This window comes from Hippichthys cyanospilos, chromosome 4 (assembly GCF_059441005.1).
Source record: "Hippichthys cyanospilos isolate Australia breed blue-spotted pipefish chromosome 4, RoL_Hcya_1.0, whole genome shotgun sequence".
In the NCBI taxonomy this organism is placed as follows: Eukaryota; Metazoa; Chordata; class Actinopteri; order Syngnathiformes; family Syngnathidae; genus Hippichthys; species Hippichthys cyanospilos.
The window spans coordinates 4,156,166-4,173,987 of NC_142372.1; the positions used below are offsets into that span (position 1 = coordinate 4,156,166).

Sequence of the window (17,822 nt, forward strand, 5' to 3'; positions counted from 1 at the left end):
TACAGCACTGGTTTTAAACTCGAGGCCTGGGGCCCCAATCCGGCCTGCGACATCATTTTTTGTGGCCCGTTTCTGACTAAAATACCAACTTTGTAATTTCTTCAACTTCACGTTTTTTTTTTTGTTGTTGTTACAACTCCCTCTTTTGAAGAGTTTTCACAAAGCAACATTAGGTAAATGTGTGACAATCACGGTCCTCTGACAAAAACTAGAAGTACAAATTAAAATGTGTTTGTCACCCCTGTTTTACAGGGTTTACAGGTTAATCTGAAACAGAAAAAAATAACTCTTGTGTATTTACTTGCAGTTACTTTGGAATCATTTGTCATAGTTTTACTTTTTTTTTTATCTTGGCATCGAGCCAAAAGTGTGTGTGTGTGTGTGTTTATTTCCTTGTCAGATGCAAAATCATTGAGCCTCTTTGGAATGAATGACAAAAGAGACAACGGCTTAAATTTCACGGTAAATGATTTGAATCAAATCAAAACAAAACACACCAATATTCTTTCATTAGAAAACTTTAGTTTTTCTTTTTCTAAATGGAGGTTACAGGATTCATGTTCCCCCAAATGACGTCATTCTCGTTCGATTCAAGTGCAATAGTTAGTTGCTGAGAGCAAAATAAAAAGGTTATTTACTGAGAGTAGCCAGACAAAGTCCACTGCCGCCACCGTGTGGCCAAAAATGAGCAAAGCGTTTACAAAAAATCAGTTTTCTTTTGTGTATACGTGTATATACTGCAGTACATTGTATATATATATATATATATATATATATATATATATATATATATATATATATATATATATATATATATATATATATATATATATATATATATAGATAGATAGATAGATAGATAGATATATATATATATATATATATATATATATATATATATATATATATATATATATATATATATATATATATATAGATAGATATAGATATATATGATTTAAGTTTCACAAGACGATTGAAAAAGTGATTGCAAAGACAAACATGTCGTACATGAATCAATAAATAGTAGTTTTAAATACACATTATCTCTCTCTCTCTCTTTCTAACCCTCTCTCGCCAAGAAAATGCAAACAAAAACAAAATGCAGAAGAACATGCATTTCCTCTACGGTCACTACTGTGACCACATGTGCAAGATCCATAAAAGGAAGAACATATCGGATGTACATCAATTTGCTTCCGATGCGCTCATGGTGTTTGTAGCCTCCAGAAGCGAGGAGAACAAAGAGTTGGACTGTTTGGATAACACGTCTGGAGTGTCCAGTTCTGCTGCCTGTAAGTTTAGAGTTTGGGTTATAAAGTTTGTCATCTGCAGCGCATAACTCAAGACAGGCCATAACTACTAAGACAATAAAAAATGTGACTCATAAACTGTTTTCAAAGAAAGGTTTAAAAAGACAGTGTTATTTAAATACATGAATCAAGCATGAAACTTGACGGTCTGTAATAAATTGTGAAATAAGAAGCCTGTTTATTTCTGTTTGTCTTATCGATGACATATTACATTTTTTTTTTGCAGTGGAACTCCTCTACAATGAAATCATGTGTGCAGCCAGACATTTTTCACAACAGGGGATTTTTCACTATAGCAAATCTATGTCTATGTAAACATAAAAAACATGTTGTGCACTCTAAAATCTGACTGAGTCTGCGCAGGCCAGATTTTCCGCAACGAGTACCTTCCGGAATTTCTTTATTAGCGGAAAACATGACAGGCGAACTATTGCTCATCAAATTTCACTAGTACAAACAGCTTTATGCTTTGCATAGTGAGCACCACATTGGAGAGAGTTGACGAGTCTGTTTAGATCGTTTGAATCGACTAGGATGATGTACCTCTGTTATAGTGTTGTTTGGTTGCTGTAAAGTCCATTTACTGCCACCTAGAGTATGGGAGAATATCATCTGACTGTAAGGGAAAGCCAGACTTGAGTATAAAATGCTGCAAAATGCATGCCGGCGTTTAAACCAAGCTAGACTTTTGCTGCAGGCTTGTTTTCGCCATAGTGAATTTCAATGCTAGGCAAACGTAGAAAACAATATTTTGTATTATGCAACAGGGGAATTTTAACTTGTAGGGGGGAAGTAAGAAAGAGGGAAAGGGTTCAATGCATGAAGATTTTTTCACACTGCGGGTTATTTTTGCACATGCAGGTTTCGTTGTAGAGGAGTTTTACTGTACTATGTATAATTTATCTAGTATTTGAATATCATGTAATAATTTAGCAAAAACAAGGCGTAGGACCTGACAAGTTTATGAACGTCTTCTTACTCCATTTGAACATGCAAAGTACAAAACCACTATTAATTTAATTATAAGTTTTGTTCCATTCATTTCCCTTTGTATTGTGTTCATAAATTCAATACATCGTCAAATCAATTGTATGTGTGTGAGCGTGTGTGTGAGAATGAGAGAGAGTGAGAGAGAGACCTTTCCGTTGTCCATGACCAGAATGCGGTCAGCGTGAATGACGGTGTTGATACGATGGGCGATAGTGAGCATCGTGCAATCCTTGAAGCCGTCTCTGATGGTAGTCTGGATCAGGGCGTCCGTCTCGGCATCAATGGACGCCGTCGCCTCATCCAAAATAATGATCTGAACATTTTTACCACAGATTTGAATTTTTAACCAGGGGCACCGTTTGATGGGTTGGAGTTAAGGATACGTGGAATGGTGCAGGAGCGTGTCAGTACAACAAAGCAATGATAACAATTGGTATATAGTGGTGTTCAAACCTTGGAGTTGCGAAGCAGCGCTCTCGCCATGCATATCAACTGGCGCTCTCCCACTGAGAAGTTCTCTCCGTTCTCAAACACCTGCGCCTCAAGCTGACCTTCCAGTTTGGAGATCTGCAAAGAGAGCGAGAGAGAGAGAGAGATAATGGTTAACATTCAATCCCAAAGATGTGCTTTTACTTACTTTTTTTTGAAAAGTACAGACATTCAATTTTAAGACCATAGGTTTTTCATTTTTTCCCCTAGTGTTTAGCTAAAGGAGTGTTAAAAAAATGTAAAATAATCATTAGTTGCAACCCTACTTTTGATATTGCGCTTTCCCCAAAAATCACTTGAAATGTCATTCAATCTGTTATTGCGAATAAAACGTTTTGTTGCTGTCCAGCTTTTTACACTGCAAACACTATTATCTTTATAACCTTAACTGTGTAGCTTCAGCCAAGAGTTTGAACGTGGGAAAAATGATCTAGTGATGCACAGATGGCTCACCGTGTCCTTCATGTAGGTCCTTTCCAGCGCCGCCCAGATTTCTTTGTCGCTGCAGCTGTTAAATGGGTCCAGGTTGTGCCTGTCGATTTGGACACAGTTGGTCTTCAGTAACAACGCAAATGAGCGTTGGCTTGCTCTTTGGTTACCTGACCGTGCCGATGAAAAGTACAGGATCTTGCGGGATGATGGACAGTTTGCTACGGAGATCTTGCAGACCGATGGTGGAGATGTCAACTCCGTCGATCAGGATGCTTCCCGCCACAGGCTCCACCAGCCGGAATAGCGCCACTCCTAAAGAGGACTTGCCTGCAAATAGCGTTCACCAGATGGAGAACGGGGTTGACTGGAGATCATGATGTCTCATAATAAGTTTTCATGGGTTGCTTTTGGTAGATTTTTGTTTTTGCCAAGTAAACAATGAATTGAATTCTTTGTGTATATGACAAGCAATATGTTGATATTGGGAATGTGAATTGGCTGAATTATGTGGAAGATGCATGCCAAGTGGAAGGAATAAAAAAAAAAAATGGAATAACATATGCTTAAGGAACAGGACAAGGTGTTTGTAAAGCCTCACCAGAACCTGTCCTTCCCACGATGCCCAGCTTCTCTCCAGCACGGATGAGAAAACGCAGCCCATTCAGCACAATGGGCGTGTTCTCCCGGTACTTCATCTTATAGTTCTGGAAAGTGATGGACCCGCTCGAGGGCCAGTTCTTTGGGACGTTAGCGTTCTCCATGTGTCTGGGACCCTCAGACGTACAAATCTGCTTACGGGAACATTAGATTTCAGATCCATCCGCGTGACCATCTAATGAGGATTGATGTGTTAGGGTTCTAAAGAGCTCTCTGACCGTGATGTACTCCTGCAGCCTCTCCACTGAGTTGAACCTGGCCTGCACCTCTGTGGATTGCCTCACCACGTACTGGAGCATGCCTGTTAACTGCACACACATCACAAAATAATGCCAAGTCCAGAGTTGGAAACTAACAAAGTACCAATATTTAGTTGTACAATCACACTTCTTCCACCTTTAGTCTCAGTCACTCTGCCAAATGGACTTTTTAACACTATGCCACCGCCTATTTCCACTTACCTGTATGGTGTAGGACAAAGCCAGGCCCTTCAGAGATGGACTGATTTTCTCATTATTACTCATAACCACAAAGAGCGAAACGAACAAAGTCAACACAGCTGCCATGAAGTCAAGCCTGAAGGACAGCCAGCGGGTCCCAGCGGTGAAGAGCATGTAGTGGTTGGAGTTGATGTCGTTCAAGGATTTGAAGCTATGACACAAGACGGGACAGTTTTGGTGTACCGAGAAGGAGGCTCAGCAAGGCAGCCGCAATGGTTATCTTACAGCTCGATGTGGCTATCTCTCATGTTGTAGGCGTGGATGGTGCTGAGGCCTTGCAATGTGGATTGGGTGAGGGAAATGCAAGGAGAGCGGCTGATGTTCTCCATTTGCTTCATCATGCGGATGCTCCTCTGGAACATGCTACAGAAACAAACTCTTTGTATGAGGTACATATCACAGACCCTTGCGGACCAAAGTGCCGTCAACGCACAAGAGCAAGACCGTGAACAAAATTCCCATAATGAGCACTGCGATGAGCATGGGAGGGAAGACGGCAGAGATGATGACCACTGTGCAGGTCACCAGCAGGCCGAACTGCAAGAAGGGATCCATGTTGGGCGGGAGAATAATGTCCAACTCCTCCTGGTCTTTGGAGAAGCGGTTGAGAATGCGTCCCGTTGGCGTGGTGTCAAAGAAGCTCATGGGACAGCGCATAATCTGGTATCAAAAATCAATTAGCGTTATTTAGCATAAGCAAAAAACAAATATGCATATACAGCACACCATTTGTAGCCCGAGAAAACGTAACATAAATGCATCATACAAGAGAAAGCAGCATCATATTCTCCAGATATGGGACTGGTGCTCAACCTTATACATCAAAAGTACCAAATGATTTCATTGTTACCGGCAGACAAATGTATATATTAGATTTCCTAGACCCACCTGTAAAATACGAAACCATACACTAATGTGTTGGAAAATGATTTGCAAATCTTTGTATTCTGTTTTTATTAAAAAAAAATTACAAACCGTTACATAATGATTCAACAATGGAGGGTCCAAAAAATATAGCAATGTTTATGTCATAAGGAGCTGTGTACCTTCTTCAGCATGGTGTCGTGGAAGTGGCAGGAAGCATTCAAGGTGACATGAGTGAAGAAGAAGGTCTTCACCACAGCCAGGGTAAGCAAAGTCAACACCAATATGCCGTAGACCAGCTGATAAAAGTGCAGGTCTGGGTTTTTGGAAATGTCGTTCTGCTCTGATATTGTTCCGTTGGTTAACTGAACACAACAAGGTCAATGTATTAGCACCGAGGACTCTAAATTTGTTCCTACCACCTCTGCTTGTCTTCTCTCTTCTACATAGAGCAGCAGTAGTAGAACATTTTAAAACTTACTAGCAGTAAGAATAAAAATACTGTGATAACAGCAAATATTAAAAATGGTAATTGTAATAGCAGCATAACAGTCATAATAGTCATAATTCTAATAGGAATAGTTGTAAGAGTAGTAGGAATATTGAGTGGGGCAGTATACTAGAGTATTTTAATAGTAGAAGTTAAAGTAATAGTGGAATCAGAACAAGTAGTAATACTTCTAATGATAACAATATTTGTATTAATATTAGTGTAATTTTATGAGTGGTTATAGTAGAAACACTACATATAATAGTCTAAACTGTAGTCATTTTAATTGCAGTAGTAGTAAGATTAGTAGTAATAGTTGGTGTTGCTGTAATAGTAATACAGTACTTGTAATCATAGTAGTTAGAGTAAACTGAAATGTGTATTAATAGCTGTTTTTGGACTGGAGTTTTAAATGGGCATGTGTAGAACATGAAAACACACATCTCGATCATTTGAATAAACCATGTTGTCGTACATGTACATGTGCGAGTAACGTGTGTATGCATGTGTGCTTGTGTGTCCATGTGTTCTCACCCCACTGCCTTGGCCAAGCCAATAACTGAGCCACCAGTTGGAGAAGGCGGTGCAGCCAATCATCAGTACAAAGTTCACCACGCAGAGGAAAATGATCATGTAACCTGAACAAAAGGACCACAAATATGTACATGCATTATGTTTGTGTTTGTGTTTGTGAATACTGCATAAAGTATGTCTGCATGTTTTCAACCTCCTGCTGCCTTGCAGTACTGTCCGTAAGTCCTCCAGGTGACATTGCCCTCTGTGGACAACTCCTTGCTGACTAGCTGCTCGCCATCCTTTGCTGTGGAAATTTTATGACACACTATAATACAAATATTCAAACAAACACACATCTTTGGATAACTGATTTGGTACACCTGCATTATGGAATGACATCTAAAATAAGTGAAACAAATTTGAGTATTGTCGAGTGGTAAATAAATAGATTTATCAAAATAATCTACTAAATGAAGAGGTTGCGGCTCACATTTTTGGCCGGTTATGTCTCGGATCTCATCTTCGTCTGTGATGTCAAAAGCTGTGGGGAAGAGCAGCCATTAGTACTTAAGTAACACAAGTCAAAGACTCCAAAAAGTGAAACTGCAAAAATAACAATAGTAGTCTTCAGTGATAGCTGACAAATATTGCAATGTTATAATTAGTCCAAAGCCACATCTTATGTAAAAGTTCTTTGATGTCATCTTGTAGCCAAGGAAATATGTTAATGTGAGAGGAGGAGCTCCATTTAGTCAAACTGTTGCCTTTTCTAATCCAAAAAAGTGCTTTGCTGCTATCTTGTAGCATCTTCAAGCAATTACAAACCATTTTAGCATGGCATAAATTGCTTTTGGATTTCTCCAGTTTGCAAGAGGTCTCAGTCGCTATCCTCTGTAAATATCTAAGGTTCATGCTAGTCTTTTTTTTTCTTTTTTCTGGCTTGTTTGCCAAAAGATTGCATCAGGAATTACAAAATATAAGCATACAATGTTTGCAAATAAGTCACGAACACAACAAGTTGCTCCATGTTCCAATCAATTTGTTATTAATTTAAAAACATAAAAACACCTTATATTAGATTTGCTGATATCTGCTGAAACCCTGTTAAAAATCTGACGTAACTCCTGATATGCCTTCAAATACCCCCAGGTGTAGTCATACTCTATTTGTAAAACTGCTATAAATACAGGTAGCTGTACTACAAATAATTGTCTTAACCTGGGTTGACGATTCCGCTGTTTGCACGTTCTCGCCGGTCATCCTCCATTTTCTTCAAGGACTGAGCCACTTCATTTTTCTTAGTCTGAACACAACAATAAGTAGGTAATGCTTTGGTCTCATTTGGGGAAAAAGAGGTAGAAAAAGAAGAATAAAAGTCACGTTGATGCCAGTCTGACTTTGGCCTGTTCTGTCTGGTAGCCGCTGATGAGCTGAGCGTAGCGTCCGTTGGCTTTCATCAGCTCATGGTGGTTTCCTGACTCCTGGACCTCACCATTTTCAAGCACCAGAATGTCATCGCAGAACTCCAGATACTGAGGAAGTAGTAACAATAGTATATATAAAAAAATAATAGTAATGATTGTATTCCATACCTGCAACAGGCTCACTCCTTGAGATAAAAACAAAAAATTAACAATGTGTAGCATGATGTTACCAGGAGTTATTTAAAGCACTAGAGAATAGAAAATCAAGTGAATCTTCATATATATCAATAAGCTTATACAGTACATTCACTTCATCTTGCATTTCAGCAAATATTTACAATTGGTCAAATTCTATGGCATATTCACAATACCGTAAAAAGCCCGATACCTGGAGCTGGTGGGTGACCAGGATGATGGACTTTCCTCGCAGCTGGCGCTTGATGCATTCCTCGAAAATGTGCTTGCCCACGTGGGCGTCCACAGCTGAGAGAGGGTCATCTAGCAGAAAGATGTCCTTGTTTGCATAGATGGCCCGAGCCAGGCTGATCCTCTGCTTCTGGCCGCCCGATAAGTTCAGGCCACGCTCTCCGATCTGTTTACAACAATAACAATAGAAATCAACAATGAAGATGGGAATCAACATTAGAAAATATTTACAGGAGAAATCAATAACGGTAATAGCGATTAGGACCCTATCGGTATGGATTTTTGGGGGCAGATAAAAATAAAAATGAGCAATTCATCGGTTGATTGACGGGTCAGTCTGGTACCTAATAAATACCATAATAAATATTCTATTTAAAAAAAACTTCTATTCAGATGCATATTTATGATTGTTTTAAAACAAACTGGAACTTTCTATATTGTGTGTAGTGACATCCTGTTAAAGTCTTTGCACAAATTCCTTGCGTTTCAATCAATGATTGTAAAAATTAAGATTTGCTTTGTTTGGAAGGACATATCCACAGAATGACGTTAACAGGTTTTATGATTTATATTGATTTAAGGACACACGCTTATGATATGGATTTATGTCTAATAAATAATTATACTAGAGTTACTTATAAACAACTACAATAAATGATTAGAGTAAATAAAGGGTAACAAGTAAAAATAATCGCCATATATCATCAATATTTGACTCATCAACATAAATAAGCAATAATCCATTAAATTACGTAACAAAATGAGACAATGACAATAGATAAATCAAGTAACAGATTGTCACAACATTAGAAATCAACAGCAGCAACAGAAATAACAGCAGACATAAAAACAGTAGAACATACAGTACCTCTGTATGATCAGCATGTGGGAGTATCTTCAGATCAGGCCTAAGGCTGCACACGTCCAAAACGTTTTCATATCTGCACAAAGAGGGTCAAACATGAACACAACGGCCTAAATTCCTCAATATTTCATTCAAAACCAGAGAAAGGAGAAAACATGAATGAATGCACTGTACATGTTGACTTATGAAAAGTGATATGTGCATGTACGATATGTTCTGTACATACATTAACTTCATTTAATCCTAGTCTAAAACTGGAGTGGTCTGACAAAATGTTTTGTAAGCTTATTTATTTTAAAAACTACATAATATGACATTTTTACAGTACTTTCAGTAATACTTTAGTGGCAGTTATAGTTGTACCGTGCTTAGTCAGAGTAGAAGTAAACATTGTAATGTTAATAGTCATACTAGTTCATCTTGAGGAGTTTCCCTCTTTAAATTAGTCTCTGACAAAGAGTTGCATTTAGTACGGTGACATTTGTAAAAGACTGTGGACTCGAAAAAAATAACAGCAGAAATCGTTGTTGTAAATAAGTACAGTTACATAAACAGATGCACATTTTCAACTTTTAAACAGCCTTAGTTTTACTTAGGTTATCCCTGTTCAACACAACGTGCATTCGTAATGCTAACAATAACAGTAGCAAGTAATAGGACTAAATATAATAATAAGAGAGGTTGTAGTTGGGTGTTGGTGTACAATTTGCAGTACTGTACAATTAATAATCATTATAGTTGTTGTAGTAGTAACAGACAGCAGCAGTTTGAAAAAGTATTGGTAGAAACTGTAATAATTGTAATAACAGTAAAAGTAATGGAAGCAGTAGTCATGATGATAATAATAAATGTCACAATAGTATTCTTAATAGTAGTAATATAAAACTGTAACAGTAGATGTTTTGTAACTAGTAATGGTACTAAAATCAGTACTAACAGAAAGAGTCACAATAAGGCAAGTAAATGATCATAATTGTATTGATTATTGGTGTAACAACATGGTGATGGGCAGATGATTGGACAAAGGATCTTTTTTTCCCTCTAATAACTAGTGACACAATGTTTTGACTTTTTTTTTTTTAATTTTACATCTGCCGGTGCATTGTACCGGCGATATCTATGCATCTGTGATTACAATAGTCTCAATTTTTTTGTTTGTGAATATTGCAGTCAATCATTTGTCCCTTTTTCAGAGTCCATTACTTGGTTTTGTCCAGGGGGTTCCCCATCAAGATGTTTTCTTGAACAGTTCCGTGGAAGATCCAGGCCTGCTGAGAAACGTATGCAAAGGTCCCGTCAGCCGAGACTGAACCCTGGAGGAGGTGCATCTAAAAAAACACAAAGGCAGGTAGGTCTTCACATCGGACATGAGTGCCTTGGCGGAGGTAATGCGAGCGGTGCAATTTACCTGCTCCAAAATGCTCGAAATCAGTGAGGTCTTTCCACTTCCCACATTACCGCAGACACCCAGCAACTTGCCCTTGGGAAGCGAGAAGGAAATGTTCCTCAAAGTGGGCTGAAAGTCAGATTGCTCATCGGCCTTGAGTCCAATTTCTCCGTTGGCCATCACCATCCCCCCGTTGACCACACCGGGCGGGTGGACGTCACCCAAGCCTTCTGGTTTGTTCCAGGACAAGGTAGCATTTCTCATCTCAATGGCCAAGTCGCTGGCTTCCCTCTGCTGCAAATAGGGATCTGGATTCTGGATCAGCAACAGTTTCTGGAGAGAAAGATGGAAGTTATACGAGCACTAGGGGTGGTGCAAGGCAGGAGGGGTTCACCTTTCCAACATTTTTGTCATAAAATCATGAAATCGATCTGACTGTCTTCCTCAGTGAAAGAAAAAAAATATGTTTACCGTAAGACGCACCATATTTAAAGAGTCAGGCTGTAGTTAAGGGTGGTTTTTCAGTATATAACACACACATAACCACCTTGCCTTGTTTCTGCGAAAACAAACAAACATTTTCTTGTTTTCTCCATTTGTGAACCATGGAATCATGGATTTTAAACCCTCTCGCAACTGAACTATTTCCATGTTGCGCTGCATCGCCGATAGCTTTTAGTTTAAACTGTCCTTTGTAGTAAGCGTGTCTCTTTATAGGTGAAATTTACTGTTACCTAGTGGGGGCATGCCTTTAGCCTCCTCTTTCACGCCCGAACTCGAAGACGCCTCGTCAATTTTGGTGATAATTAAAGACTTTTAAAGTGCGACTTATGGCCGTGAAAATAGGGTACTTGAGATCGAACACAGGGGCAGCAAACACAATAAGAACAGCAGGGGCCTCAAAATTGAACCCTGTGGAACCCCATTCAAAGGGGAGGAAAAGGGGATTAGAAAAGAACATGTGTAAAATGTTGGAGGAGTATACCAGAAGACAGATTACAACTGGTAATGGCCAAAACCTATTTACCAGAACCACCTTACAGAATTGATGAGGATAAGGGGAAACGAACAGTTTCAAATGACCTACCTTGAGACGTGCCACGGACACAAGGCCTTCGGCAAGAGACTTCACACACATTGGCATGAGAGCCAGGCAGAAGCGCAAGGAGTTGAAGATGGCCATAGTGGTGAAGGCCTGGTGATGACACACAAAACATCATCATTATCATTAAGTTTTAATACTTGTTACATGAAATTGTAATAATTTAACCCAAACAGTCATGGCTCTTCATTATGCTTCATTTCTATTGGCTGCAAAGTTTACAGCACATGTAGATGTGATTTTATTTATTTTTTTGGTCAGATCAGATTTCAGACATTGTGTCTTGTCGTTTCAATGAACTCTTCCCAGGGTCTGCAGAATTAGTAACATAACACGTAGCTTAAAGTAACAAAGTGGTACCTTTCCACAATAGTTCTCAAGTACACTATTTGTTACTTACTAGTTCTGGTATACTCACTTCAGTGGTGTCCAGCTTCTTGCCCAATAAGGTGTGGAGCATGAAGGTGAGCACAGTGGCCAGGACGGGGATGATGGTGGTTGTGCTGATGTTGGTGTTCAGGATGTAACTGGCCAAGCGCAGGTGTCTTTTCTCATTTTGTCTCAACTCTAAAGAAAACAAACAAACAAACAAAAAACACCCAGCAAGATTACTGCTGTCTTGTGATAAAAAAAACAACAACAACTTAAATTAAGAAAAAAAAAAAGATTTAATCTATTCCAATAAAGCATTTTTCTTAAATTTGATGATTTTAATGGATTGTTCTTACTTTTTCTAAATAGTCATTTCTAGTTTGCAAGAGAGACTGATACCATGAAATAAGGCCAGATATCAGCCCAGCCCAGATTTCAATACTTGGTATCGGTATTCGTCCTTGGTATACTTATTATTATTGTATATTATTCCTCTCAGTTTGAATGAGTTTATTCTTGAAACATACTGTGAACTCAAAATATCATGGAGAATTTCTTTACACATTATCAATCATACTTTGATTTTTTTTTTACTTCTGCCAGTCGATTTAAGGAATTTAAAAGAAAAAAGTATTTGTTTCCTCTCTTTGCATTTCAATAAGTGCCAATTATTTGCAGATTTTCACCGGTCCGCAGAATGTCCTTATCAACAAATTTAATGATATATATTTAAGGATACAAGGTTATGATATGATTTTATGTCTACTAAATAATGATATCGGTGTTATCGCATCATTATTCATCTACATTTGGCCAATTATTTTTGGCCGATGTTTGAAGGGCCAAAAGCTGACGATTTGATTTTTTCATTTATGATGCTTGCAATTCTGGCATAATAAATCCTGTTTGTTCATTTGTTCTCAATGCCTCCCAAAATGTTTGCCACACCTGCAATCTTCTTCTCAAAGGACTCTTCCCAGGCGTACATCTTGATGAGCTTGATGCTGTTGAGGATTTCATTCACGGTGCGAACGCGACTGTCTGTCATTAAGATGGCTTTGTGTCGAAAACTGTTGATGAGCTTAGCCATGTAAAACTGAATGCAAGGGGAAAGCATTAGTGACCTCAATAATTTTCAAAAAATGCTGAAGGCGCAATGGTTTCCTGACCTGCAGTGGGACGAAGACGAGGTAGGTACCGACACCTATTAGTGCAGTGACGCCCAAGATGTAGCAGGCATAGAAGATGGACAAAAAGAAGAGCACCGGGGTCGATATCAAGAAGCTGCTGAACAACACGGCTTCATGAATTAGATGGCCGTCGTTAGTCAGGATGTTAATGATCTATGCAAAAAGAGTAAATGTTAATGTTTGTTCGAAACAGGACCACTAAAGAACAGTCGTAAACAGCGAACACTCATTAACAGCAACGTACAGGGATAAATACAGTATAAATGTATATATATACACACACACACACACTACATACAGTGCGGTCAATAAGTATTAGGCAATCTGCCCAATATTTCTTGGTCACCAATTTTCACAAATAATTTGTTTGAAACTAATACAGTGATTGTGATTTCTTTTCTTTTTCTCGTTTTCATGGTTGATGTGTACCTATGATGAAAATGACAAACCTCTTTTACCTTTTTAATGGGTGAACTTTGCACTAAAATTTTAAGTTCCCCAATGCTTATTGGTCTCACTGTGTGAGTTTTGCTTTAAAACAAAGAAAGAAAGAAAGTAAGAAAACTTACTTCTCCCATGGAGATGCCGCTGTGCACACGCAACGAGATGACCTTCCGGTAGGCCATGGTGCTGAAGGCTCCCTTTAGCCGAACTGCGGTACGTATATTGAGAGCCCACAGCAGCGATACGAAAAAGGCCTTGCAGAACTCCGAGCTGAATAGCGCGAAGCAGAGGCCGATACCATACAGCGGGGTTGACTTGGAGGAGTCGGCTACATAAAGCAGGATCCGGTGGACCCAAATAGACTGGTAGAGAAAGAAAATGGTGTTACAATGGTGGATAAAAACAAAAACAAAAAATCCAAGATCAAAGCCTACTGGACCAGGGATAGATTTGTCAGAAGCCAATGTTTAAGAGACGTTACAAGATGGAATTTAACTCACCGGACCAAGAAACGCTGACACCATGGCGATGACCCCGGCAATGGCGGAGACAATAAGCCTGGTTCTTTGGAAACGAAGAATGACTCGGACCAAAGAGGCCTTTTCCTGACCTGACTTTGCTACTTCCTTGTCCCAGAGTCTCTGGAGTCTGATGAGAGTAGAAAGTCTGTTAAGATCTTTAAGAGCTTTTAAGATTCCACTTGCCTCAATTCAACATTCTCTAAGATTCAAAAAGAAGAGCTCTGGACCTGTCCATGCTTCCACTGGACTCATCCAGAGGCGACAGGTTGAGGGAGCTCATGTCCAGCCTATTTCGAAATATGTCCCACATCATGAAGGTCATCCATGAGAACGTGGAGAAGGACAGGAACCCCGCATTGTCCATCGGGTGGGAGCTAGACAGAAGAAGGCAACAGACTTTGTGTTAGCACTGGTGAACGACATTTGAAAATGAAGCACAGCAAAGTGAATTGCACTGACTGTGTCGAGGTCCAACGGAAAGGTTTGAGGGTCTGCATACTCTGCGTGTACTTCCCAAAAAGCGGCGTGGCTGAAGTCTTGCTGCCGCCATTTTTGGTTTCTTTGATCTAAAAGTCCAAACAAGTGTTGGGCCACTGATAAAGCAAAAGAAGACGTATTTTTTTCTTATGCACTTACACAATACTGGTGTTTACTTTTCTTTAGAACACAATCCTCTGCCTTCATCCTGTCTTGTAGTCAGACGCACAGCATTTACCACTTTGCCAACCTTAGGTGAGCAGAAGAAAATATTAAGCGAGAAAAAAAATGACATAAAAAAACAAAACAAAACTGCTGTACCATCCAAGTCTGAGATGATACATTTTGGAATTACATTTGGAATGGTAATTCTCTGCATTTTTTGAGCAGCTACTCCATAAAGTATATTGATATGACCTTGAGCTAACAGCCAGGAAATGAAAACTGTTATAACAGAGAGAAGCTGTTATCTCGGTCTGGACTGAGTTAAAATCTATTGCGGGCCCGCGGTTGATTATCGTTATATAATAAGATGCTGTACTTGTGCTGTCACGTGGCTTTTTTTTTTCTTCGTCCCATAGTTTGCTTGCACACTTTACAACTCTCCTTGTAAATAGATGTTGTAATCTGTGATTGCCTTGTTGTGAGAAATCATTCATTCCTGGACGTTCTTTTCTAAATGCTTAAGCAGATCGCTATAAGAGGAAAGGATTTACACTAATTTACACAAAAATTTTAGACTGGAGTGCTTGGCAAAATATAATCGAGGCGCTGCTCTAAGATAAAGAGAATTGTACCCAGGATAGTTCCTTGAGGATTTCCCGTTTGCATTTTCTATGAACATGCGTCCCGTTTCCGCCTGGGGAAAAGAAGCGAAAAAACTAGCTTTCTATTCTCCAGGACTTACTTAAACTAAATAAAGTTAAGCTCCTAACTCTTGATAGGTCACAGCTCTGAAGTGAAATTGATTCAAGTTCATAAAACATCAACCACATTATAAAGTTGACTAAGAAATTACCAAGATGTGCAAAGCTGTTATCCGGGCAAAATGCACATACAGTACTTTGAAAAACCTAAATTATACAACATGGTCAGTTTAGATTAGAACTTTTTTGTTAACAGAAATTTCCATAAACATTTCTTCATAAAGTTAATGGCAGTCTGCCAAAACGTATTAATCTACAATTCAGGAAAGTATTTGACATACAGTAATTTACCCCAGCCTCCTGCCTGAGTGCAACAGCTTGGGGCTGTGTGCTATATTCATCTTCAATTAGTGCTTCGTCAATATAACCAACCAGTTGGTAAGAAGTAGCTTTAAAAGAGGCTTTAATAGACAAACGTTACCCCGTCTGACGCGCCTTGCCTGTTGGCTATGTAGGAAAAAAACGAAAAAAAAAATTCCAGATAATTGTTTCATCCGCGAGGAGTTTGCATTCACTTTGTGTGTATTGTTGCATAGTACACACTTATTGGAATCACAATACCTATTTGTTTTGGTATGAAATGATATCAAAAGTTATGTTATAGATCACATTCGGTCACCCACTATCCAATCTGAAGCACTGGTAAAATACCTAATGGACTGGTTTTCCTTTTTCAATTATTACTGTTGAGATATCCGTTAATTGTAAAGTTTTGTTATTTTTATGCAGTTGTCACCTTTGTCATTTAAGGTCCTATATTTACTTGTGACTAGTTTTCTTCAATGATGGATCAGTTTCTATGCCATTGCTATGGACCTTTAGTTTGCTTGAAGTCTAGTCTTCGTAAACTGTTTTAATAGTTTCTAGTTTCCGAGTCTGTCTTCCAGTCTCCACAACTTTAGTTTATGGGTCTTATTTTTATTTTCGTGTATAACACCTTTTTATTTCTTTACTTCGGTGTTCTTCTAGGTCTTAACTCTCCTGCTTACAGATGCCATTCAAAATTAGCAGATGAATGTTTTTCCCAGTTCATTACAGCTGCATTTACAAATTATATATAGAAGGTAGGCAATTATAATATTCATTGCACTGAATAATAATTAAACGTTGCAATAATTTAATACCAAAAGTCGCAATAATTGAATACATGACTGCAACTTATATTGTAGACTGTCATCATAAAATAACATGTGATGTGGATTCTGAGAGTAGCATTTGACCAATCATGGCTCAGCTATGATCAAACACTGAAAACAGGTGAGGCATGATTGGTCGCCTCTGAGCAACTGTGATGAAAAAAGGGACAGCCCCCTGAGATGAATTAAAACAGTTCCTAATCCAAAAATGCAACATTAATCAAAATGCAATGTTTAGAATGGCCCCGCCTTGCATATTATTGTCATTAACATTGTTGGATTGACTTTCTCTCTGAGTAAAAAATAGTTTATTCTATTGCCTATAATCCCTTTTCATCCTTTTGTCAATGTTGACTATTTATGTTGTTAATTTTTTTAACCAAACCCTGACAATGATCTTTTGATCAAAAATCATATTGGATGCCAAGAATGGTAAACTACTGTATTATAGAGTTAAAATTATGCATCTTCATGAAAACATTATAAACTTGATCTTTATAAACTTAAAGCTGATCTGAGCTATGAAACTCAGTCCCATTGTAATGAGGTAATACAAATAAATAAACTTACCTCTCTGTGAGTGATGTAAAGAAAGATGTCTTCTTCAAGATGGATAGTAACGTCATTGGGGAGTAATAGAGAGTTAAGTCAATATGGATACAAACACAAAGTTCTCTATGAAGTTTTAAAATGATGCAGTATATATAGAAATGATCACAGTAGTTACAGTATTATTTAAAACTGAATTACCTGCACATGCGTGAAGGATGGGGAGGGCAGCGTGAGGCACAATCCAAGTTTCTACAAAGACTGAAGCAGCATTTTTTTCTGCTCTGTTTTGTTACTCAACGAGCTTCAAAGGTTACAATGAGTAGAGGTGAGCACGTGTAGCACTGAGGCGCATACACACACACTTCCTCTCTCTCGTGCTCTCTCTCTCTCACACGCACATCCTGTTGGAGCCACTTCAGACAAATTATTTGATTGTGCGCACACCAAGTAAAAAAAGACAAAATAATTTTCTCTTTTTCCTCTAAGTAAAATTCTAATTACTTGTACACAGAGGTCTTTTCGTGAAATGGCAACTTCAGATCTCATTCTGTCAAATTTGACTAAATTTGGAATGTTTATAATATCCATGAAAAAAAGCACCTGAAAATGGAATTTTTCTTGAAAATGATATTTTTCTTTAAATGTACAAATTTTACTCATATTCGTGATTTCATCTCCGATTTACAACTTTTCTTCTGACCTCTAACGTGACCCCGCCACTCAGGAAAAAGTGTAATAAAAAAAAAAAA

General features: G+C 38.4%; 1 protein-coding gene across 1 annotated transcript; it reads right to left on the bottom strand.

Annotated features, from left to right (window-relative positions):
* Positions 1–914: 914 nt before the first annotated feature.
* Positions 915–17,383, bottom strand: abcc12 (ATP binding cassette subfamily C member 12). The gene is made up of 31 exons (XM_088412838.1): positions 17,272–17,383; positions 17,092–17,123; positions 14,619–14,709; positions 14,442–14,548; positions 14,210–14,356; positions 13,962–14,109; positions 13,587–13,823; positions 12,997–13,170; positions 12,776–12,923; positions 11,874–12,022; positions 11,441–11,548; positions 10,375–10,686; positions 10,170–10,294; positions 8,970–9,042; positions 8,064–8,267; positions 7,649–7,783; positions 7,470–7,554; positions 6,742–6,792; positions 6,463–6,555; positions 6,270–6,373; positions 5,428–5,610; positions 4,815–5,041; positions 4,607–4,744; positions 4,343–4,532; positions 4,100–4,189; positions 3,823–4,012; positions 3,392–3,551; positions 3,246–3,324; positions 2,757–2,870; positions 2,452–2,616; positions 915–1,293 (listed from the first exon to the last, which is right to left on the bottom strand). Exons 3-31 carry the CDS (start codon positions 14,664–14,666, stop codon positions 1,189–1,191), a joined length of 4,089 nt encoding a protein of 1,362 aa, XP_088268964.1. The 5' UTR covers positions 14,667–14,709; positions 17,092–17,123; positions 17,272–17,383; the 3' UTR covers positions 915–1,188.
* Between the last annotated feature and the right edge of the window lie 439 nt (positions 17,384–17,822).